At 37.1% G+C, this 26,846-nt stretch overlaps 1 protein-coding gene and 1 pseudogene across 1 annotated transcript; both read right to left on the bottom strand.

The window, feature by feature from the left end:
- LOC132164406 (eukaryotic translation initiation factor 5B-like) overlaps window positions 1–12,581 on the bottom strand; it is a 13,462-nt pseudogene extending 881 nt beyond the window's left edge.
- A 1,794-nt stretch (window positions 12,582–14,375) lies between these two features.
- Window positions 14,376–26,843, bottom strand: LOC132164727 (protein VACUOLELESS1). The gene is made up of 15 exons (XM_059575282.1): window positions 25,948–26,843; window positions 23,889–24,179; window positions 23,026–23,165; window positions 21,348–21,453; window positions 21,161–21,253; window positions 20,920–21,009; window positions 20,717–20,830; window positions 20,393–20,500; window positions 20,235–20,308; window positions 19,767–19,821; window positions 17,318–17,499; window positions 16,912–17,041; window positions 16,593–16,695; window positions 15,499–15,596; window positions 14,376–14,738 (listed from the first exon to the last, which is right to left on the bottom strand). The coding sequence occupies exons 1-15, from the start codon at window positions 26,746–26,748 to the stop codon at window positions 14,574–14,576; spliced, it is 2,550 nt and encodes an 849-aa protein (XP_059431265.1). The 5' UTR covers window positions 26,749–26,843; the 3' UTR covers window positions 14,376–14,573.
- Between the last annotated feature and the right edge of the window lie 3 nt (window positions 26,844–26,846).

A 26,846-nucleotide genomic window follows, 5' to 3' on the forward strand; every position in this document is an offset into this window, starting at 1 on the left:
AGAGATGATCATTACCTTGTTCCAAGTTGGTGTAGCTATTCATGAAATAATACACGATTACATATAATACGCACACATAGCATAACCGTATGTCCATAAATGTAGGGGTGCAAAGGCAGTTACGGTTAACGGTTAGTGGCAATAACCGCTAACCGTAACCGCCTTAGCGGTTAGTGGCAATAACCGCTAACCGTAACCGCCTTAGCGGTTAGTAGATTTTACTAGGCGGTTAGCGGTTAGCGAAATAGATAACTGTCCGCTAACCGCTTTTTTAAAATTGGGCTTTTTTTTTTTGCTTTTTAGGCTTTCTTTAGGGCTTTTTGGGCTTTTTTTTTTGGGCTTTTTTTTACCCTCATTTTTTTAATATCTTCTAAATCCTAAATTCCTAAAGTATCTAATAATGCTTTAATTAAATTGTAGACTTGTAGTTATAAGTAATATATTGTTTAATTCAATTGAATCAATTGTGATTATCATTGTACATGAATCATATGATTAACTTGTAGACTTATGACTTATGAGTTATGTCATATTATATATGTATTATTTATTATTATATAATCATATGATTTAATGATCAAGTCATCATGTGATATAATCATATCAATTATAGTGATAATATATAAATTACTAAAATTATAATGATAATACATTAATACTTAAATTGTGTTTATAAGTAACACATTGGTCATTGTTTAATTCAATGTCAATTACTTAATTTGATATTATACGAATCATATCATCATTGTACATTAATAATATGATTTACTTGAAGTCTTGAATAAAGTATTTGAATTTTCATTAAATCATATGATTAAGTATTGATATTATACATTTATATTATTCATATACATATGTAGACTTATATAGACTTATAACATATATAGACTTATAAGTTTATAACATACATTGAAAATCAGTCTCTAGATATTTAATTGTTGTATTAGTATGAATTGGTATACTTATGAGTTATGTCATATTATATATGTATAATTTGTTATTATATAATCAAATGATTTAATGATCAATCACATGCGATATAATCATATAAATTATAGTGATAATATATTAATACTCAAATTGTGATTTAATTATTTTTTTTTAAAAAAATTGTAATTTAATAATCAAGTGATTATATGATATAATCATATAAATTATAGTGATAATATATTAATACTCAAATTGTGATTTAATTATTTTTTTAAAAAATGTGATTTAATGATCAAGTGATTATGTTATATGTATAAATATTTTTATAATTATAATTATAAAAATATATTATATAAAAAGGCGGTTAGCGGTTACGGTTAGTAGACCCAATAACCGCTAACCGCTAACCGTAGGCGGTTATAGCGGTTAATGCAGTTAGGCGATTAAGCAGTTAGGCAGTTGGCGGTTATAGTGGTTAGCGGTTAGCGGACGGTTTTTAACCGCCCGCCTTTGCATCCCTACATAAATGCCACTTCCTCGTATAAGGTTAAGGTATTTTCGAGTACAGTTCAAATAACATATTGGTTTTGAATAGAAAGCATCACTCATGAGAGGGGAAGAGAGAGACGGGGCAAGTGAAAATGATGAGTGAGCAGGGAGAGGAGGAGGATGGGCATGGAGAGACGATGATATAGGCATAAGTAACATCATCATCATCATCAATACAACTCTCCTCATACTCATACCATAACCATCCATAGCTTCCTTCACTCTCTTGAAGCTTTTGTCATTTGGATCTCTAACACAAAGCCATATATATATATATATATTGCATGCATGGTCTTAAACCCTTTACCATATCCATGTGGGAAAACAAAGTTTTTTTATTTTTTATTTTTTTTTATTCGAGATGGAAAATAAGAAAAAGAAAAAGAAGAACAAAAGGTTTGATTTAAATGAATGGTAATTGCTTTGAGGTGACCTTTGCCAAAATGTAATTGGTGGCTATAAGCCTATAATCGTGAATTTCTAAAGTGTTAATTACCATGTTGAAGTTAATGTGTCTATTTGCTATATATGCTAATAAAGATGTCATTTGCTTTCCCATTGGTTGGTTAAATTTGATTCTTGTCATAATTAAATCAAAGAAATTGTACAATCCATTTGTCACAACATTACTAATGCACCTATTTCAAAGGGTATATGAAAATCCATTGGTTGGAAACGAGTTAAATCTAAAATCGTCATACAACATGTAATAGCGTGACATGAAGAAAACTTTCATATAATAATAAAACTTACATATAAGAGAATGAATGATTATCTTATACAAACGGGTACTAATTATAATTTACAAAAATATTTTTAAGAAGAATAATTTTTATTTCCAACACAAATCTTGTGCTAAGAGCGTGTAATTTTAATTTTTATTAAATAGTTTTGACAATTCTAATAAATTTTTTTTTCACATTTTACATAATTTTTCATTCTAAGTAATCTTTATTCTTAAGATGATTCTTCGCCCTTCTATTGGTTGCATCATGAAGAACATGCCTTAGATATTATGAGTAAAATAAAGAAAGAAGTGAGCTATACTATTTTTTTTTTTTTTTTTATAAGCAAATAAGGGAAAAGGGAACAGGGAATTACAAGGTGGGTGGCCAACCCAAACTACAGCCCAAACCAAACCTAATAGCAAAGCAGAAACAAGAATTGAAAACCAAGCAAGGTAACAAGAGGGAATGGGACAAAAAATGACCCGGCCCTATAAAAGTACCAATACAGCCACAAAGGGCTGCTAATAAAGGCAAAACAAAGAAATCCGAAGAAATCTTTGCAAGCAGAACAGAAACTGCGATGCAAAAGGCCAGAAATGGGACACCGACAGACGGCCACACCATAATAGAAAAAAATAAATACAGACAGAATAATACATAAAGCAGGAAAAAACTAAGACAAAACAACAACATCAGAGACTGAAGCAGCCGACAACCGAGAGGAGGGGCGGAGGAAGACGCTGCACGGCGGCGCGTGGGTTCACGCTCCCGCGAGTAAGACCAACTCTCGGGCGCGTGGGGACCACGTACCGTCTTGCAATGGCCGAACGATGACGTAGTCGACGCCGGCAGGAAGCGGAGGGACCAAGGATCACAAAGGAGGGGCGCGTCTGAGGAAGTGGCTTCCTGAAAATGCTAGATCTAATTTAAAAAAAAAAAATTAGATCCAAAATCTTTACAAAGGAAGCGGATCCGGGGCCGAGGACAACGGTTGGAGGCTAAAACCGAGCGGCTGAATGGGCTGATGGGTAAGTCCTCCAAAGAGGCGGATATAGCCTCCAAAGAGGTGCAAAAAGTATCTGAAATAGACCGGGGAGAAAAAAGGAAAAAAGGAAGGGAAGGAGGGAACCGTAGTTCCCTCCCCCATGGGCTACCGGAAAGGAAAGTTTTTTTTTCAGTAAGATGAGAGAGAGGAGAGCTCCGGAAAAATTATGGACCTAGCTATACTATTTATTACCGAAGGCTTCGGCTTCTATGGGACAGGCTGAATATGAGGGATCCTTTTCAAAGATAAGGGTGCTGATTCTAAAGGCTCTTTATTAGGAAGAATTTCATATAACATAGAATAGCCTTATAAAGTATAAAGGGCCTTTCTAAGTTTTTATTGATACATCTTATTAATAAAAACGTATTAGTTGTCAGATCTAGCACAGAAGTTGAATACAAAGCTCTGGCTAGTGTAGTGGTTGAGATTACTTGGTTGATTGAAGTCCCTTCTTTCTGAGCTTTAGATTCATGCATGTGCGAAAACCCCATCTTCTTTAGTGTGACAACATTAGAGCATGCCACGTATTTCTCTTCAAATTCTATTTTTCAAGCACGCACCAAACACGTGGAAATTGATTTTCACTTTGTGCATGACATGGTTGCAACAAATCTCTTGATATTCATTTTTCGTCTAGTCATGATCAGTTAGCCGATAACTCACAACACAACCCAAAAAAAAAAAAAAAAAAAAAAAACGAATTTAGTGACGTTCTGTAGAGTGTGTTGGTTCAACAGTAAACTGACACCTTTAAGGTATCAGTTTACTATTCAACCGACACTATTTTTAAATTGGTGTTGGTTCAACAATAAACTGTCACTACTAAAGGTGTCGGTTTACTGTTCAATCAACACCCCTAAAAAGTGTGTCGGTTGAACAGTAACAACTGCTACTCTTGAATGTGTCGGTTTACTATTCAACTGACACCCCCTCTTAAAGGGGTGTCAGTTGAACAGTAACAACTAACACCCTCCTTTTTAATTTGGTTATTTTATGGGTTTAAAAGTTGAACTCATTGTCATCCCATTTCACATTTCTTCCCTTCTTTTTTTTTTCCTGCATTTTTCATCCCCTTTCCTTTCTCTAACTGGATCTACCCCTAAAAAGCCTCTTTCCTCATCCCAATTTGCTCTACTTCGATCCAAGCTCATTGTTCTTCTATTACTGTGTTAGAGTTTGAAGGGGTATGTTAAGGATATAATCCATATATTCTCTCAGTCAAATGAGGATAAAACGATCAATAATTAAGCTGGCAATAAGGATAAACAGTATATGTTATCTATTGCCAAATCTATTGTGCATTTTAATTATTCAATTACATGTACATTGCTATCTGATGTAAACCAAAGGTTCTATAAATACAAAGCCTCAGCCTAAATTATGAGAATATATAGTTTAAACCATTTTCAGTATATTGTAGTTTTCTATAAGTTTTAAACCAATGTTCAAATTCTCTTTTGTTTCTTCTCTTGCATATTTTAAGGAATTAACAGTTAATATAAGTTGTCTTGAGGGTTTTAAAATTGAGCTTAATCTCAATCTTACATATTTTTGGAAATGTATCATCATCTACATACAAGCAATTCTTAAAGAAAATTGCATCTCCATGAAGCATAAAATTTATTTATGTAGTATTAGCTAGGGCATTCATTAATAAAACAAAAGTAAAGTACACCTCGTTGGCTTTGGTTTATTCCAGCAAACTAATTAACAACATGTTGTTTTGCTTCAATAAAACTATATATAATAGAAACTTATGAGAAATAGCTAGAAATTTGTCTTGCATGGGCGCTCACTTTATTCACGTACACCTGCTACATAAAAACATCTTGTCTTTTATTAGAATCTCATGGGGTAATTGGAAATGTTAGAAATTTAACATTTAGAATTCTTTATATGAATATTGATCATATATAATATTTGAGATACTATTTATTCAAAATCTAGCAAATTCTAATGATGATAATATTATATTAAGAGTAAATAGTATATTAAGAGTAAATCTACACATTAGACTTTGGTCTTTAGCCAGTTGCTTGCATAGACTAATGCTAAATGTCATTCTTGTATCTCTTTTGTATCATTTCAAAATTGATGTGGTTAAATCGAATGATAATTTTAAAGTCACATTAATTTTGGAGGAACACAAAAAGGACATGAAAATGACATTTAGCATTAATCGCTTTTGCATATAAGACGTTAAAAATAACAACTTCAACACTAGAGTCTATAAAGTGCTGGTTGATAAATTTTTATAGTTCCACCCATATATGAAGAGTAGGTAAATAGAGTACTTGTACAAACTATATATATTTAGATCTGTTGTACATGTATTTGTGAGGTTTATGTCCCACATTGAGAAAATATAAAGAAAAATAGTACTTAATATATTTAAGTGGATCTAAGCCCATTATCTTAAGCTTTTGGGTTAGAAGTGGTATCCTAATATGTATATTAATTTACTCTTGTTTGACTCCATTGTGTTTCTTTCCCCAACAATTGGTATCAGAGCCCATGATTAACTTTCGCTCACATTGAGAAAATATAAAGTGTTTTTGGGCTAAAAGTTGTGTCATAATATATATACTAATTTACTCTTGCTTTACTTGCTTGCTGTTTCTCTCCCCAACTAGATCAAAACTCATTCTTTTCCATAAGCTTTAGATTAAAAGATCCATATATATATATATATCTGTGTGTGTGTGCGCGCGCGTGTGTGTGTGTTTCCAAAAGAAAAAAGAATGATAAAATAGTTTATGAAAATCCAGACTATAAAATCAGTTTTCACATGTGATGAGCTAATTTTGAAGTAAAAGAGGCACAAAATTATGGTAGTATCTCCATTGTCCCCTACACGAGTCAGTACAAACATATTAACATGTAGAACAAACATATTATCTCAAAAACCAAGGGAATATAGCTCAAACCTTTAGGATAAATGTTAATTTAACATGGTATCAGAGTCAAAGGTCCTAATCTCAAATCTTGTCTGTCATTTACCTGCCATTTCAATTAAATATTTCACGTGTTAGATTTCACTTATTAAGGAGGATCGTTTAAACGCACACTTGAAAGGCAGTGTTAAAATATTAGTTAAACTATTAAATCGATCACTTTCAATCATCTTTACATTTTAGAATAAGCACTGATTTAACATGGTATCAAAGCAAAAAGTTGTGAGTTTGAACCTTGTCTCCGTCATTCACATATAATATTCCGGGATAATTGGTGATTTAACATTTAGTTTCTTCTGTAAAAACTACATGTAATAGTTTAAATCTATGTTGGTGAAGTGAGAATGATAGAAAGAGAGAATTACCTTGCTCTAAGTTGGAGTTTACAAAGAGTGCAGCTATTCATGATTACATTTAAGATGCATACATTCTTTTAAAGCTATTTTTTTTTTTTTTTTTTTGACATGTCCGCACAAAGAGGGGGGGAGGGAGATTCGAACTAGTGACCTCCACTTCATTAAGTATGATCCCAACTGATTGAGCTACCTCTTGGGGATCTTTTAAAGCTTTTCCATAAAGGTTAATTCCTCAAAATCTCATGTATTTCATTGCACAGATTGCATAACATATTGGTTTTATTGAGTTACAGAAAGCATCACTCTAAGGGGAAGAGAGAGGGGCGGCAAGGGGAAATGTCGAGCGAGGAGGGAGAGAAGGAGGATGGGGATGGAGAGAGGATGATATAGGCATGATTAACATCATCATCATCACCAATACAATTCTCCTCATACTCATACCATAACCATCCATAGCTTCTTTAATTCTCTTGAAGTTTTTGTCATTTGATACTAAATATGTGCCACATATATATATATATATATATATATATATATGTGTGTGTGGTATAAAGAAGCTATGGATGGTTATGGTATGAGTATGAGGAGTATATATATATATATTGCATGGTCTAAACCCTTTACCATGCATGCGTGGCATAACGAAGTTTAGTTTAAACACTATTTTTTTATTGGGGATGAAAAATAAGAAAAAGAAAAAGAAAAAGAACAAAAGGTAGTTTGATTTAAATAAAAGGTTGTTTTGGGGTGACTTTTGGTTGAAGTTATAGCATGTCTCATGAATTTGTAAATTATCTAAAGTGTTACTATGTTGAAGTCGGGGACGGAACTACGTACCCTTGCCTTTCGGGGAACAGAAGTCTGTCCTAAATTTTCTAAAAATTCCTAAAAAATTTTAAAGTTTTCTTAAATTTTATGTTTTATTTTATTTTTTTTTTTTTCGAGTTTAACCTTCAAAATTAATTTTTTATCCTTAAATATCTTCATTTTCTTAGTTGTCTCCCCTCATCTCAAATCCTAGTAATAAACAAAAGAGGTCATCATCATTCAAAACAGTTGGTAATAACGTGAAACTAGTTATAAATAGGATAAATATATTGTATATTTTCATTGAGTAATGATATAAGGAGAGTCCTCCTAGAGTCATTCTAAATAAGATGTGGCATTTAAAATCACCAATAGATCAAAATTCAATAATGATCGATCATCTTAAAATTTAATAGTGACCCCAAGCTAAAGGCTAAAGAGAATGTTTACTTTCTTTACAAATATTTATCTTCTATATATATGTGCGTGTGCGCGCGTGCATACGTGTCTGTGATGTAAAAGACACAATTACGAGAATTTCTCAAAAATACTTTGCGGAGTTTATCGTTCTTCAAGTCTAATGGTTTGTTTTATCTTTTGGTCAAGTCTTCCGCTACATCGATATCACATACTCACACATAACATTTCATAAACATTTCATGACTTTTCATGTCATTCCATTGTATAAATTCCTTAACATTTCATATCATATACAAGCATGTGCCTTTTCATCGAGTACTATAATAAAATCATGAGAAAATTCATATACCTCATCAAATTACCACCCAAAGCCTAAAAAACCTTCTATTAATCACACAAAAGAAAAGGAAAAAAAAAAAATGATGAAGCCCCTTGGATCTTGAAAAGCAACTCTGGCAATGCAATCTTCATCGTATCTTGAAAAGAATGCTCAATTTCTGAACCAACTCCTCCCGCTCGTCTTTGGACAGATCATCCTGCATATTTTGAAGTAACAGTAAACAATAATTGCAACAAAATCCATAGTAAAGAAAATTGTGGGCGAGAATCAATTAACCACTCACCCCATAATTAGCTTCAAGTGCATCAATGGACCTCCATGAGATGTGGCTCACTAATTCACCCTCAACATCAAAATGTCTACCAAACATCTTTTGCTGCTCCTCAGAGTTGGAGCCAACTATCTTTAAAAACACAAATATCAGCCAACCTCCACCAGACTGTAATCGTTGCATTACAAATTCTAAAGCATCAAATTTGACATTACAAATCATGCTCAGACAACCAGAGGGTATTCATAGCATCAGTGATTCAAACAAATACATACCTTAATTGCAACCTTATGCCCTTTCTTTGCACTATCCACAGGTTTATGGTTATTTTCAATCGAATAAATTCGTCCAATATCAATATGAAAGTGGAATCCTTTTGATGAATACAAATTGGAGTCCCAACCTGTGCAGAAAACAGATTGCATCAGATATGTACAAAAATATAAACCAAATACTTTATATATATATATATATATATATATATTCAAAAAGCGCAAAGGGACGCAACTACTTGATAAACATTATAGTGTCCCTTAAACAAGAGAAAACAAACCAGACGGGCTGAAAATAATTACCTTCGCAATTCCATAGACGACGACATCAACCCCCAATACAATTGGATCCTTCTTATTGAAAATGCAATTTGGTAAAATCTTAAGAACACATGGAAAGACTGGATCTTCAGCAGCTTCCTTCTTCTTTTCCTCCTTGGGATTATCAATATAGGCTTTAAATTGATCGTATACATGATATATGACATCAGCAGTAAAAATCTTCACACCCAATTCATCTGCAAGTTCCTGGGCCTCTGGTGTAACTTTGACATCAAATGCCAAGATGGTAGCATATGCTTTTGTCTTTTCAAGCATTACACTGGCCTTCGTGACATCCTTTTTATGCACAGGGCCTATGCATATATATGCCACTAACAGGAATGTTTACTGCTGGAGAGTTCAAAAACAACAGCAATGCTTCCAATGATCCTATGGTCGATGCTTGTACGTAAACTCCTTTACCACTTTTATCAATCCTGCTAATGACTGCCTTCATATCTTCCATAGTTGCATGCTTAACATCCTCTATATCATCGTCAGGCCTTACAACGTAAAGATCAGTGCCAGCAATAGTATGCTCAAGGCCCTGCGTTAAAACGAACCAGCAATCCGCGCTTTAATTGTGCAAGTGCATTACTGAAACACTCAACAAATAAGCTGAAATTAGGTTGGATTGACCTTGATTTCAACCAAGTGCAAAAAATACCTGTGCTGTGATCTTGATACCCATTGCAGCCTTGATTTCCTTATGGTGCAGATAAGTTCCCTGCAATCAGACCACCACTGAATCATCATCATCCAAAGCATTGCATAACTTTTGGCTATGCAAAATTAACTTCTGAAGCCAAGGTGCTTCAAACAACTGAATAGACTACTAAATGGACATAGTCCCAGTTAAGATCAGTGATACAATCATAAAAATAAAAAACAAAAATTATATATATATATATTAACTTGTGGACTTCCATGAGTCCTCCGATTCTGATAGTATGGCATGGCCATTCTAAGGTGGGATTACTGAACTTCCTTGTAATTTTTTCTCTCATTGTTTACATTTTCCTCACCCCTCATTTGCCCATGGACTTTTGTCCTCCAATGTCACTCTAGGATTTTTAAAGGCCCAAAAAAATTCTCCCATTCATCACCATGAGGCATGCAGCTTAAGATCCCAACTATACAATGGAGCACTATTGCAGATTATCTTCAAGACCTTAATTGGCCTTCCGTGATATTAACAATAATTCCAGTTGCATTTTATTAACTTTAAATTGTTTTATTTAAAAGAGAACAACTAATCCCCTTAATTAGGCAGTATGAAACTCAAAAGAAAGAATCATGTTAAAATCTCTTTTGTATGTTTTAGATCATTTTTCATATTGAGGTCAACTAGCTCTTCTTCACAAGTTAGATTGCTAGCAGTATACTGGAGTTCTATTTTACCAACCCAAGAGCTACAAAAACTATGTAAATATGTGAAAAGAGACCATACCTTAACTCAGAGTTCCTTCATTGGATGGGGTGTCATTGGATGGGGTGTCAATAAAGCTCGAATCGAGGTGACAATAGGCCCCTACAAAGCAAGAATCATTTGTAAGAAATTGAAAGCTAGCATGAGATCATGTGGAAACATGTTTTAGATGCTTGCCTACATGCCACAAACAATTATTTGATCTCCTTCATGAAGCACACCATTGACTAACACAACATCAACAGTTGTCCCGTGACCTTCAACAGCCTTGACCTCCAACACAGTACACTGGTGCCAAATTTAACCACAATTATATTTCCATGCTACTACCTTAAAGCACTAAAACCAAATGAAAATCATTTGAGAAGATCACTGCACACCTACATCTCACTGCTGCATGTAAGTTTCTCAACCATAGTTTTCTGAGTCCATTGAACTAATAATAACAACAAATCTGGTATGCCTTCGCCACTGTATCAGGAAATTAGCATTAGAAATTTTGCAGCTGAAGATCCTAAAAGAATAAAAGTCCACAAGTTGTACCTAATAGCACTTGTAGGCACAATGCTGAAAGTTTCCCCCGTTTCCTTATTTTTATAGTACAATTTAGTATTTAATCCCTGCTCCTTGAACTGGCTGATAATCTGACAACCAACAAAAAGAAACCTAATAATGAGTAATGAGCCAAACTGACAAGAATGAAGCAATGAGAAAAAGGCAGAATTTATAAAACCTGAGTGAGCCTCATATTGAACTCATTGCGTACATCCTTAGATTAATTGCTGCTTCATGGCCTTCACAATTGGCATATTGCGACATGTTTTCCAGCCATAGAGCCTGTCCACCTACAGAAATCAAAAACAAAAACAAAAAATTAAACATCAATAATAATAAGAAGGGGGAATACCAACACCAAAAGCAAATTAGATAATAAAACCTCAACCTTATTCAATGCAACAATGAATTCTGTATTCCTCATTTTTAAAAGATTAAGTGATTCTATTGTTTGTGGCTCCAAACCATGCATAATATCTACAACCAAGATTGCAATATCACATAAACCTGAACCTCGTGATCTTAAATTAGTGAATGATTCGTGCCCAGGAGTGTCAATAACCAATAGCCCGGGGACCTTCAGTTTAGCATCAGCTTTGAGTTCCTTGGTTCTCTCACGTGTGTTCTCAGCAGGAAAATATGTTGCACCAATCTGTTGAGTGATGTCTCCAGCTTCACCTTCCTGAACATTAGTACCTCGTATACAATCCAACAACTTGGTCTTACTAGTGTCCACGTGGCCCAAGATGCAGCAAATCGGGGAACAAAGGCTATTTTCACTCTGATTGGAGCTAGCCTCCGAAATCGGTTCTTCTTTTTTCAAGTCAGCATCTTTTCTCTTATAATTCTCAGGATTCTAGGATGGAATGGTTTTCTTAGCAGCCTTTGTCTCTTCATCAGCAAATACGCTTTTAATCGAAAGATTAACGGCTAAATCATCCCAGCACTTTGCATCCCATTCATCCTCTTCGGTAGCCTCAGCTTCTACATTGATTGATTCCTCATCAACCTTCTCTTGCGGTTCTTCCTCTCCTTCTACATTCTCCACCGCCTTATAAGGGGCAGCGCCATTTGCTTGTCGGTGAGTTTGTTTTTGCTTGTACAGTACCGGTCGTTTAGTTTGTGCAACGGTGGCCGGAGAAGGAAGAGGAACCCCAACCCCTGCATTAGCAAGTATTTGGTTTCTCATAGATTCCAACCGCCGAGCCTCTTCCCTCTATTTTGTTGTCAAAATCTTGCCCTCCGATTTCTTCCTCTGCAAAGTCTCTTTTTCCCTTTCCTTCTTCCTGCGCTTATCTTCCTCAATCTCTTCCCGCCTAATCTGCTCCTCTTCCTCCTTCCTCAACCTCTCCTCCTCTTCCCTTTTCATTCTCTCTTCCGCTTCTTTTCGCCGAGCAAGTGCCTCTTGCATCTCCCTAACCCGTTTGGGGACTTTCTTATCCACCCCTTTACTCTGCTCTTCCTTCTTTTTTTAACTCCGTTAGCTTCTCCTCCTTTCCTGCGTCACCACCCTTGTTCTTCGGATGGCTCTTCATGGCCGCTTTTCTCACGATCTAGAACACCGTAAGTTTGAGAAGTTTGTTCTTCCTGCCTGCTCTTTCTTTTTCTCTTGCAGTAGGTCTTCTTTCTTGTGTCTCAAGGTAAGCCCACGGTTGTGGAAACAATGAGAAAAGAGGGCGCGGGAATTTTATCTCCCATTGAATTCCCACGTGATTTAAATTTTACCTACTCAAATTATGTTTTGGTAATCGCATATTTGCTTTCCTTTTTTTATTTCAAGGAAACTTCACTTTAGACCCCGACCCTGATTTAACGTGCATCAAGCCCTTTCCAACTTTAAAACATTTCAAATTGAACCCTTGAACTTTCAATTGCAGTCAATTTGAACTCTTCCGTTAAATTTTAAATAGGGGTGTCAAAAATAACCGGGAAACCGGAACCGGGACCGGGAAACCGGAAAACCGGGAAACCGGGGACTGGTTCCAGTTCTGGTTGCCAAAAAAAAAAAAAACCGGGACCCCGGTTCCGGTCCCGGTTTTTGGCACCCGGTAAAAACCGGGAAAACCGGAACCGGGTCTTATTTTATTATATATATATATATTGTCTTTGTAATATGTTTGTGAACTATTTTTATTGTGAGTGTATTTTTTTTGATTGGTAGATTATTTAAATACTTGTTTTATTTTTTTGGGTTTTGAATTGTTGTAGTAAGGGTATTTATTTCTTGTGCATGTTGGTTTGTTTACATACTTGTTTTTACTTTTTATTGTTTTAATGTTTTCTTTATGTATCTAATTTAAAATGATTTTTAGGGTATTTTAAAAATTTTAATTTTTTATTTCTAAGGCTCATATAGGCAAAAACATTGATTTTTTAGGATTTTTAGGCTTTTTTAGGTTTATTTTTTAATTATTTGGAACAATCACAATAAAGCCTCTTTAATTTAGACAAAAAGATTAATAGCTTTTTTTTTTTAAATGAGCTAACTTATGAAAAAAATAATGGAATAAGCCCCAAACACTAATTTTTTTCAAAAACCAGTTACCGGACCGGGTAAAACCGAAACAGGGACCCCGGTTAACCGGGGTCCTGGTTTTGGTTCCGGTTTCCCAAAACCGAGAACCGGGGTACCCCGGTTCCGGTTCCGGTTTTGGCCAAAAACCGGGAAACCGGACCGGGTTGACAACCCTAATTTTAAACGTTAAAAGTAAGACAATGACATTTATACCCGACTTTTTTATAAAATTTTAAATTTACCATTAATTTCAAATTAAAAATAAAAATAAAAAAATATATAAATTACCAAAAAAAAAAAAAAAAACACTAGGTGTCTCATGGTTGGGCCACCTTGTGACCATTTTTTTCATTTTTTTTTAATAAAAAGAAAATTGAAGGGTAATTTTGTCTTTTTAAGGGTTTTAACGGCAAAAATTAACAGATAGGTTCAAATTGATTACAATTGAAAGTTCAAGGGTTCAAATTGAGAGATTTTAAAGTTTGGGAAACATTTCAAAACGCGTTGTAATTCAAGGGTCTGAAGTAAAGTTTCTCCTCTATTTTATAATAATTTTTTTTTTTTTTCCCTCAAACGTGAAATCCATCAAAAAAAAACTTGCCAAGAAAAAGTTACGATGCTCCTCTTCCTCATCTTTTCTTTTAATTAGCATTTTTTTTAATTTCAAAATAATGATGTTTAATTTCATCCTATTATGTTGTATGTTATGTATAATTGCTAACTGGATTGTTTTGACAACTTTTGGACCAAGATTTAGGAGCTCTGAAGACATTGAATTTCGATGCGCTAGAGGCTTTTAAGACATTTCTTGTAATGTCTTTTTTTTCTTTTCTGTTTTTAGTGTCGATCACATTCTGCAATCACTGGCATAAAATACACGAGCAAGTGAAATATCATAATGAATATCTTAAAGAACCAGTATAGTGGGCTGCACTTCCAGTATAAATCACACGAGTAAACAAAACATTGTCCCATTACATTCATCCAGCAATATACACAACTGATGAAGAACAATATGCACAAAATGCACACAGAAAAGAAAATAATGAGAAAATGGAAAACCAAAAATGGATTCAGAAGACTATGAAACGCCTTGGAAGGACAGTCTGTCTCGAAGAGTATCAAAAATTGAAGAAGCTGCTGCATTTTGTGCAAAGGTCAATTTCAATCTACCAAGCAATTCACCATCTTTTGCCTGAGAAGCAGCATCAGCAGCTTCCTTGGCCATGCCAATCCGAGCATAAGACTGTTCAAAATTAAAGAATAGTTTAAGATGCTGTATGTATTGAACATATACAATTCAATGATATTAATAATTAGAACCCTCATGCATAGGGGTGGAAGTAGGATAATTCGGTTACAAAAATGGGGTTTTCGCATTTCGCACCGCCATTGTCAGTAAAGTCGAAATTTACACCGACTTCTTCTGCCGACTTTTTGTTCTGTTACTAAATGACGGTCGGTAATGTCGGTTCAGTAATATCGATCATTAATGTCGGTAAGCAAAGAAATGAAAAATTGGTCTGCAAAGTCGGTCGGTGTCGGTGGGTAAAGTCGGTTCGATTAGAAAATGTTATTCCGCCTACCGAACCGAGTTTGTCGAAAATAGAAAAAGTCTACTGCCTACCGGCCATCAGTTAAGCAGTGTCGGTAGGTGTCGGTCAGTTCTCAGTAGGCAGTTAATTTGCCCACCCTAAGTCATGCAAGCAGATTGCAGATTGCAGCCACAGAGGAGTGAGCAATAATCACTTTTGCACAGGTTATCTCTACATTAGTGAACTCTTGATGCTTACAAGAAATCTATTTGATAATAGCAAATGTGGCTGGCAGAGTAAACAATAAATGAAAATGAGGGGAATCTTAAACTACCATCCAACTAATAAGACTCTGAAGTTACTTTTTGTACCAGTCTTTACTGGGAGCATGTAGTATGGAATCTGGGCAAGCAGCAGAATCTGAAGTGCATATAATATCTTAGACAAAATATGTTGAACAGGTTTAATTACCTCAGCTCTTTCTCGAGGATCTGCGACCTTTGGGATATATTTTAGAGCTTCCCCTTTTTCATCTGCCTCAATGCATGCCTCCACAAATGGCCTGTAACCTAATTGAAGTGAAATGAAATATAGGTAAATAACTTGTGAAGTTTGTCATGAATGAACAGGGATAAAATGTCTCACATTAACCTTTTTGCGTATTTCAGTGGCAAAAGCAAATATCCCCTTGAAAAACTTTTGGGCAAATTGTGGTATATAAAACATTATTTGGCAATCCCTTCCACAATATAGCTTCAGGGCAAATGAAAAGGGATTTAAAGAATCTTACAAGATATGTTTCTCACAATTAGATTTCTACGAAAATTTTACTTATCAAAAAAAAAAATATTTCTCACAATTAGAAGCAGAAAATGTACTATGCATATTGAGTAACAAGTATTATTTGGCGTTGATAACAATCTGGATCCATTAGAATTTATACAAAAAAACACAATATGTGGGTATATTAGGTCCTATACCATTAAAATTTACTCAAGAAGTTGGATATTGCATCATTTCTTGTTACCATAAAAGCGATATTTAATAATAAAAATGATTTGGGAATTTGTAAGATGCTAGATTTAGTTATTTGATATTCATTTGTTTTTCTATACTTTTTGTAAGGGTAAGACTTTGTTGAGTTGGGTAGAATTGTCAGATACTAGTATTCAAATACTACATGTGACACCCTAGAAAGTTAGTCCCACAATGGGAAGATAGATTGTCCACATTGAGTAGATGGATTATAAAAGTGCGCATGAATGGTAAATCTCACATTACTTTCTTCCTAGATGAGACTGGGCTTTAATTACCATTATATTCAAAATTTGATCAGTTTACTGGTAAAAAATATTCGTTGAACCTATAGAAAATTGGAACAACTTACCATTGGAGGCAGTACTTGATAAGGGTTAACGCCTAAACTAAAATACTTCCACCTAATTCACATATGATATAAGAAATCTATAATTCAGGCATTTGATTCAATATAATGGCAGCAAGATTACAAAGGTATTTGCTTCCTTACCTACTTTCTGAAATTCAACTAGAGTTGGAAATCTTACCAATTGGTGGTCTCTTTTCCTTCGAAAACTTTTCCAGGGCATCCCAATCTCTGATTGTAGCCAAAGCAAAAATCTTAAGCCAATACCATCTCTTCTCAGATACCTAAGACAAGTTAACAACAATAATCAAAACTCAAATTGCATCTAATCGAACAAATAGGCGGTCCATGAACAATTATAAAAGCTGCAATTGCTCAACCTCGCCTCACGCAATGGATGTGTTTCTGTACTTCTATGTTTGTTTTCTCTACAAAAATCATGGAATGAGGGACAAGTTAACTCCTTTTTTACCCTAGGAGGCATTAGAGGAACTACAGACCTTGAATTCTGTTTTCACTTTCACTGCAGCTCGATGATTTCCCAATACAATACATGTCCGGATTGTATCACTGATGCTTGAATCAACAAAAATGGCCTGCTTTGTAGTCACCTCCAACTCATGTTGCATTCTGTAGCAATAGAAAGTAATCAGAACTAAGAATAATTTCATTGTGATATACCTTCTACATCTTGTATTAATCTTTATCTCATACATCAAGTAGAGGTGTGAATAGCCAAGTCTAAACCTGAATCATGATTACTTGCATACATTAAGTTACAATATAACATTGTAAAACAATTATGACATGCTGTATCTTGATGCCTGATACAAAAAGGCACACATTCACTAGCACCATCATTTTATAGATCTGGGCATGCAAATAACCTAAATTCTCATTCCTCACCTTAACAATTTTGCATGCTCTTCAGCGGCCTTCGACTCAAAGGAATGTTCCTTTGTTTCGGAGAAAAGACTTTGGGCCTTCTCAATAAGTTTTATGCGTGGACCATGGAGTGGAGATCCTTTGCTTGCCATGGGATTCTTTCCTAGTTCCCATGATTCTTTCCATAAAAGAAAAGCCACCTCCTACAAAATCAGAACAAATAATTAAAAAATATTGTTCCAAACAACCAGAGATTATCAACAGAAAATTCATTAGGTATCCAGTCAAACACAATAAAACTAAGAAATTAACGGAAGGCTGGAGGCACAAAGGAAACATTGATCCTAAGTAAATATTAAAGTATGGCAATTGATTAGATACATTACACTTATATCTCAATCTACATTTTATTTGATGGGCAATGAAAAATTTTGTTGAAGAAAATAAAATTATCAGGAAAACAGGGGTGTATGACAATGGAGGCTACCAAGAGCATTCGTCACTCCTTTATTTTTTTTAAGTCCTGATTGGTACATTTGTCCCATTGTACCTATTAGTATATTTTAAGATTTTTTTTTTTTTTTTTTTGATAGGTAAATATGTATATATCAAAAACCCAACAGGGCGCAACACGATTACACAGGGAGTATAAAAGAGTGCGGCTAAACACCCAATAAAAACCCTAAGCTCCCAAGGAGCACCCCCAAGGAACCCAAAAAGAACCACCCAAGAACCCCCGAAATCAAAACACCCTACACAAGAAACACCCTACACAAAGGCTAACCCTACACATGATCACCCCACATCCCTAACCCTACTCGAGCCACCGCCCCTAGCCTCAAAGTTATCGGAGCATTCCAAATTCTTCACCCCCAGCGGCATCTTTTTCTTATGAAGCTGTTTAGCTTCCTTATCCTTCGCTCTCCGTGTATAAATCAAAGCTTTGGCAGGTGCAGGAGGAAAAGAGAAAACCGGAGAAACAATAGCCCTCACCGGAGGAACAGTTGCCACCACCGGAGGAACAGAAGCCTCATCCCTCATCCTGCACTGAAGCCTCGCCGGATAAGTAGAAGCAACCGCAGGAATCGCCGGAGGAAAAGAGAATTGATTCACAGGCGAAACAGAAGCCACCGAAGAAACAGTAGCCACCACCGTAGGAGCAGTAGCGTCATCCCTCAAACTGCGCCAAAGCCTCGCCGGAGACACAGGAGTCGCCGGGGAAGATTTCCGTCCAAAATCCCCAATTTGGACATTCTCAGCAAACCCAGGAGACTCCGGCGAAGACTTATCCGAGTGCAACAAAGACCCATCGCTGAACTTATCGGGATCCAAAACAGGGCCGCAAACGGGAATTTGAACCACAGCCGACCCAGAAACCGACCCGGAATTATGCCCATCATAACCCAAAGAACCAACCCTAATCCGCTTACCTTTGGGCTTCTCACCCAGCGCGCGAAGGATCCGGTCCAACTTATCGCAGAAAAACCCTAATCGCCTCATCGACTTGTTCCTTCTAAACTTAGCTGCCGCCGCCACCGGAGACGAGAAGCTTTGCTCAATCAAGGGATGAGCTTTCTCCATTTCGTAACAATCCATCGCGAATCGTATTTCCACTCCAGCATTCCCCATCTCGAAACAGCTCGCCACCGGGAACAAGTCAATCTCTTGCGACGAAAGAAGCCGCGCCCCAGCAATGTCCGCCACCTCGCAGGAAGAAGAGCGCAACGCTTCGGCGAAAGACCGTCCATCTTTTGTCCCCGGAGAGGAACTCTCAGAATTCGAAAACCCTGGAGAACTCGCCTGCGCAGCCAGCAACGAACGCAGCTCAACCACGAACCTCCGCCAACCCCGCCCAGAGCGGGCCTCTGGGATCCAGATGATACCTTTCCGTTCGTCCTCCAGATAGGCAACCACCTCCAGGAATCTCCCAGCTTTGTTACTACCCCCGCTCACCGACAAAGACTTCCCTTCCTCGCTAAATTTTTTGACGAAATCTTCCTTCACCTGCGACTGAGACGCCTCTTCTACCGTAGCTGCCAACCAGGAAGCACTTCGCTGACCCACCAGAATAAGCCCTACAAAACCCTTCCTTCTTTCCTCCAAACGAAGCTTCGAAGCCTTCGTCGAGAAAAAGAAGGTTTTAGCTTCCACCGAAAACCGTCGCTCCATCCTAATCTACACGAACGCATCCCACGAAAACAGAAAACCGAGCTCTAGCGGGACGCGCCTACACGCGCCACCGCTGGGGTTCCAGTTCCAGCGCCTCTTCGCCTACTCTAGCTTTGATTTCGTATCAATGCAATATAAGATTTTATAATGGGAAGATTAACAACACCCAAACATTTCTGACACCAAACAACCTATGGATCTCTACAGGACCTTTCAAATACATAAATACATGTGTGTGTATAAATTGTATCAAGTACATAAATCAAATATAAATCACCAATCTCGAAGAATTTAAACATACCTGGAGTTGTCCAGTTGAAAGGAAGAAATCCTTCAGGAATTCATGCTTATGACACCTGAAACAGTAAATATAGTGAGCAATCATCCACAACACACAGACAACCGCACACAAAACTTGATCCTTGAAAGCAATCATGCTTATGAAGTACATGGGCCTGCCGTTGCAGGGTTTCCTCCTTTCCGATTAAGTAATAAGATTTACTTACTTATAGAAAAAAATCCCCAGGATATGAACCTTCATTCACAAGTATTTCCAAGTACTGGTTTCATTAAATCATGTGCATTACTGGATATGTTTGTAAAGATACATGCTGCAGTTGGATTCTAGGCAATCTTAATGCCATATGTGCCAAGAGCCTCTAATGACTACGATTTCTTCACGCTCATTTGCAAACTATAGTACATAGAAAAAACTACTTACTTTGGAAGAATGGAAATATAAAACTAAATCAGGCCAGTGTACACCTACCGTGCATAAGTTATAAACAAATCCCGAGCTAGGGGTCGGGCCTGTATCGTTCCAAAAAACTCCAATGGTTGCCTCTACATCAAAAGAAGAGCATACACATGACATCTAGTGATCTGACTGCAACTAAAAATTTTTGTTTGAGTTTGGGGAAGTATTACCTTTTGCCAGATATGAAACAAAACAAGATAAACAAGGTCAGTATCACCACTCTCAGTTGCCTTCGTCAAAGCTGTATCTTCCTCTCCTATGCTTAAAAGAAGAGGGACCTGAAGTGTAGAATAATGAGTATATTATATAATTCCAAAAAATGCTGGGATAAAATGCCCCAGCATTTGTTTTTCTTGAGGGGGAAGGGAGCTGGTTCAAAACATAGCACAGTTAATGAATTACAAAAGAGAAAATGCTATAAATAAAATAAAATAAAATAAAATAAATGACCTTTCCCCACGAATGCTTTCCATTCCAAAAGTAAAAATACAAACCTGTTTAGAGGAACGTGGTTCATGTTCAACAAGCATAGCAGCTAATCTCCGGCGTCCATTCTTATCAGCATGAGCAGCAACTGCAGCATAGGATATTCCTTTGCACAATTTCAGCTGAAACTCAAAAGAGCATGATATAAGATGTATTTGCATGAAATGAAATTAGCAGATATCACTTAGAGTTTTGAAGTAACCTAGACAACCTTATCCAGTAAGATTTCAAGGAGAGTGGCATCAGGTATTGCTGATGAAGCAGTTATCTTTGAACATGCCCAGTGCATTATCACCACCTCCTGTAATGAAGCAAATCAAGAAAAAATTATTTTACCATTCCACCAGACAAATTAAGGCCTGATAGGTAGATAGGACATGCATAGTTGGGGAAGCCCAATATGAATGCAAAGCTGCCATAATTACAAATCATAATTCCATATATTGACTTACTTGATTCATTCCAAGGTACTCAGCTATCCGAAGAGCAAGAAGGTGTTGGTGCGCATTAATCAAACGACCAATCAGAACAGATGGTGTAAGCAACTGGGGCAACAATCTTATTCAGTGTAATTTCAAGAAAATAGCAACCAAGTTCAATATAGAAATTGTAAACGAAAATCAGTAAGCTCTGAAAAACCTTATATTGCTGAATGCTAAGAGGGATGCCAATCTCAGGGCTGCACACAGCATTTAAGACTCGCAAAGTTCTACACATCTCTTGAATACGATCACGTTGAAAATTGCTGCCAAAGCCAACTGGATATCATTACCGAGAGCAAAAATCAGAAAATATGTTTGTTCTTTTAAGAATTTGGATTTAAAAACCATGCAGTTAAAAGACCGCGTAGGAATTATTTCACATGAAGTTGCAATAATATACACGAAACGGCTTACGAACCACAAACTCACAAAAAGCCTTAGATCGCAAACACTTGGGGAAACAAGTAAGGAAAATATGAAAAAAAATCTATGTGTTCCAATGGATTTTGCCCGCAGGAGAATCAAATTGGGTTAGTACTCTTTTCTTCGCAACCCGTCCAAAATTTGGACAATCGCCACAATTTGAGGGCCAAGAACTACAGAAAAAATAAATAAATAAATAAATGAAATTCTACTTCAATATAAGGCTGTGAAGATTCTTCAGGTCAAAGACTAAAATAGGAATTTAACCAAGGTTGTGGTTTTATTGGTCAACAAAAGCCCCATAAGTCTAAGAGCTTACTTAGATACACACACAATCACATATATTATGTCATGAATCAGTGAAAGCACTAGCCACATTTAAGCTATCACTCTAAAAAGACTAGTAAAGTTTATTAAATACAGTCTCACCTAATAAGGAACCAATGTGAGACTTAGCGGTTAGCACTCACGATCACCTTTTATAATCCACCCATTCAATATATATGAGCTATTCACCTTCTCAATGTGAGACTAACTTTTTGAAGTGTCACAATATCCACCACTCAAATCCTTGACGTCATCAAGGCTCACGTCATGTAGTGCCTCAACGTTACATGGTGTTACTAGGTTGATCTGAAACCATTTGTCAGGGAAAGCACTACACACATTTGTGTTATCACTTCGAAAAGACTAATCAAGTTACAATTGAAACTCCTTACAATCAGTTATAAAGCCTAATCTCACCTAATAAGAACCAATGTAGGACTTGATACCTATGATCAATTGCATACCCACTCAATATGAGCAATTCATCTTCCCAATGTGGAACTAACCTTTTGGGGTGTCACAAGAATCCACATAAACCAGTTGAGACAGAATTCTCTACAAAACATAGTTTTATATATCCCAGCCTTCATCTACTCCCTTTTTGGCTTCCTTTTATACCAAATTTTCTTGCACTCCAATTGTACAGCAAAGTTGGTTCACTGAAATTGTTTGTTTCATCGTATATTGACCAAGATACCAAATGGTAGCGAGAGAAGGATCTTCCTTTAAACTTGAACGTAAAGTTTGTAGTTAAGAACGGCTATAGGGAGACCTGGGACAGGAATGCCCAACCCAACTGTGACACAGACTCACAGTTAGAAATGGCATGCCTGAACCTTCACCAAGCTTCATTTTAGTTTAGCTATATCCCAACTCCACCCCAGACGAATATATCACAATCCAGCCTCATTTGAGTGCGGGTTTCCTTATAACTTAAGCTGAAATGTATATATTTTCGATGGCCAAATGCATAGAAATGAGCATGTTAGTCAATTGATGAGGCCAAATGCTAACAACATCCAATGATGTTTTTCATTTATCATAACTTTTTTGATAATGCTACCGAATCAGCAAGTCCAACACACCTGCAAAAGGCTTGCCCATAGCTTGCAGCTCTCAGTAGTGTTCTTTGACGTGAAACATCAAATTCATGACCAGCAGCATCAACGCATGCTTCAACAGCCTCTGGCAAGGAGGATCTTATCAATCGCAAATTCTCATCTGCCTGGCAAACAATAATTTTTATAAGAAACTCCAAAATATCATGAAAAGGAAAAAAGAAAAGTAAACATAACACATGTATCTGAACCCTCCTTAAATTGATATAGCACATAGTAAAGTACATGAGATAACAGGTATGAAAGAAGCACCCATAGGTAACCATTCTTAACACGTACAGAACAACAAGCGAACAAGAAAACTTGGCCTAATTTGGTATGTTTACAAACCTCACAAGTATAGCAACAAAAATGTCAGAAAAGTTCAATAGTTGATAAAGGATATTAATTTCCTAGAAACTGGGTTGTAGGAATTCCTCTAACCTAGTTTCTAAAAGTGTCATGTGTTCTTTGAGCATGTGAGAAACACATTTGTTTTTATTAATGCTATTTAAAAAGCATGTGAAAAGCATATGCTATTAAAAAAAATGTGATTCTCATGTGTTAAGGGGCACATGCCATTTTTAGAAACTAAGTTGGAGAAATTTTCCTACAACCTAATTTGTAAGAAATTTATGTCCATTGATAAATTATGTCCAAAGCTCTTTTTTAAGTATTGCAATATGTTATCAATTTTCATTGCCTTTACCTTTGAGAACTTGAAAATAAAAGCAAGTCAAGTCTGTGTATTTCAATGAATAAGCAAGTTCAATGTAAATGAAGTTAGATATTTATGTTTGTAGTATGAATACACACACACACACACACACACACACACACACGAGGCGTACCTTGGCACTGCGCCTGTCAAAATGATCCAAAGCATCATACAGTAAAGCTGCAGGTGATGTACTCCCAATCTTAAAGATGGATACAGTAGAACTAGGTACCAGTTGTAGAAATTCCATACTTGTGTTACACAATATCCTCACTCCATCACACTCAGGGATAAGAACTATTGGTTCATCATACAGGTAGCGCACTGGTTCATCAGATGGACCGACCATCAGAAGCATATCATCCCAATAAAGTAGCACACTGTCTAATCCACACCAAGCTAGTTGCTCAGGAGGAAGAGCCGACTGTACTCATGAAAATAACATAAATAAAGATTCCATATAAGCTACTCTAGTCAATAAAAAGATTAACCAAAAAGGCGAGAAAGAGAACAAACAAAATGACCAATACAAGTACTTGAGGGGCCAGGATGCCAATATGAAGAAAAAAAATTGGTCTATTCTATTGGACATTATCTTAAGCAAATTGTGTTTCTGGTGGTTGGGCAGTATTACTTTTGACCAAGGCAAGGATCTAACTATAGCATCCCTGTTATCTTAATTAACCTTAAATCTTGGGATAAGTACCTTTGCAATTAGGTTAGTTTAGTACTTATCAAAATGGGTTTTTGCCCATTTAATAAGTAACTTCGTAATATGGGTTTCAGCTCATTTAATAAGTAACTTCGCAATATGGGTTTCAGCTCATTTAATAAACAAACCTAAATTTATGTTCAAGCTTGATTCGTTCCAAGTCGAGCTCAAGCTGTTTATGAACAGCTCGGTTCATTTACAGCACTAGTAATGAGGATCCTCCTTAACGCTGCCGACGAAGCAAAGAACGTCAAATAACCCTCTCTTGAAATGGGTCCAACAAAGCTTGTCTTTGTCCCATGTCTCAATTTGAAGGAGTACAACAAATTAAAGAAAAAAAAAATCCACCTCCTAGTTATGCACCACTCTGATAAAATTGACATTCCATAGATGAGAATCAGGAAGAAAGTTCCAAATGATTAGCCACATAAACATCCTTAAATTGAGCAATACTTAATTAACTCCGAAAAAGATACCTTAAGGATCTGATCTCCACAACAAACGTCATGCCAATAATCTTGGAGCTATCACCCACCTCAAATCTAGTATGACTAAAAAACTCTCTCTAACCCCTCTTGATATTTTTTCATAAACCCACCGCATACAACCCATGAATGTCATTAAAACAGCATACATCCACAAGCTACCATAATTAAAATCTACCACCACCCTACATAAAGCCTCTCTCTCATGCACATAGTGGCATAGCCACTTCCGAAGAGAGCTCGTTTGAACAAAAGTAAATTTTGAACCTCAACCCTCGAGAACAAACCTTAGACCAACTTACATAGTGAAATTTGAATTCTTCACCAGCACCACCCCATAAGAATTCTCTCTGTAACTTCTCTATACAATTGGCAACACCAGTAATGAGACAAAAAAGAGACATGAAGTAAGTAGGCAGATTAGATAGAGTGCTCTTAATCAAGGTAATCCTCCCACACTTTGACAAGTACAACCTCTTCCCACCAGCCAAATGGCTCTCTATCTTCTCTATAATGCCATCTCAAATTGATTTGGCCTTAAAACAGACTCCCAATAGAAGACCTAGATACTTTAAAGGCAAAGAAAAGACTCTGCAACCCAGACTACTAGCCAACCCATCAACATAATTGACATCGCCAATAGGAACCAATTCAAAACTGAGACAACTTCAAAGCATAAGAACAAGCACTCAAGTAACAGAGGTGATCTGGGTTTGCCCCGCATAAAATTAAGGAGTGGTCTGCAAATAAAAGATGGGAGATGTTAAGCGCACCAACATTCCTAGGCCCCATAAAAAGCCCTTGACCACTATAGCAGAGAAAACAACAAAGGAGACAAATGGCCTTAGCTGCGTTTTAAAATTTCTATTTTTTCAAACCTCGCGTTTTGAAACTGCAAAACCAAACGGACCCTTAGCTCAATTACCTCAAATGAAACACATATATTTCCTATCATTTAGTGTAAGCCCTCTAAAATTCATCACAACCTAACTAACCTCGCATTGGTATTCAAAAATCCTCTCGAACCTCGTAGAGAAGACTGCCATTCGGCCATCGTGCGTGAACGACGCGACGAACCTCCCATTCCCCGAGACCACCATCTTCTGAAGCGGTCCGTCGCCGGGCGGCAACGGCAAAGGCTGCACCTCGTCCTCCTCCACCATCACCACTGCATCCCCGATCGCCAAGAGCACCTCTACATTCCCGGACATCGTGTACTGTGGCTCAATCACCGCCACGCAATGCGGCAGCTCCTCCGTCTCCGCCGCAGCTGCCACCGGGTCCGCCAGCCTCACTGGCATCGGGTTCTTGAAATCGGAAATGGAAAAGACCTTGCAGGTCTCGGTGACGCAGACGACGCCGTTTCCCCAGAAAACGCACTCGACCACGTTCTCGTCGAAGTGCTCGCGGCCTAGGATGGAGAGGTTGGGCTCAAGGGGCTCCGCGTGGACGGTGTAGCGGTAAACAGTGCCGTCCTGGACGATGCAGACGAGGGTTTGGTCATCGGTCCAGGACAGGCCGATGAGGCGGCCGCCAGGGTTCTTCCAGACGGCATCGGAGAGGAGGAGGCCGGCAGAGTTGAAGATGCGGAGCTTGCGGAGGGCGGACTCGGCGTAGAGCTGGACAATCTTGGAGTCGTCTCGGATAAGGGCGATGGGACCGCCGAAGGGGGCGCAGGCGACCTTGTTGCGGTTCAGGTCGATGTGCTTCCACCGCATCGGCTGGTAGAGCTCGGGCTTGCGGTAGTACCGGTCGCCCAGGAGCTGCCACTCCGCGGCCACCGACACGTTCGCCATTTCTGTGATTGGAATTATTTGATCAGAGAGCTTGGGTTCATGGATCGGGTGTCCCTCGGTATTCCTGCTTTCTTCTCTTCTCTTCTGCCTGAGGAGGA

Source organism: Corylus avellana, chromosome ca10 (genome assembly GCF_901000735.1).
Source record: "Corylus avellana chromosome ca10, CavTom2PMs-1.0".
Taxonomy (NCBI): domain Eukaryota; kingdom Viridiplantae; phylum Streptophyta; class Magnoliopsida; order Fagales; family Betulaceae; genus Corylus; species Corylus avellana.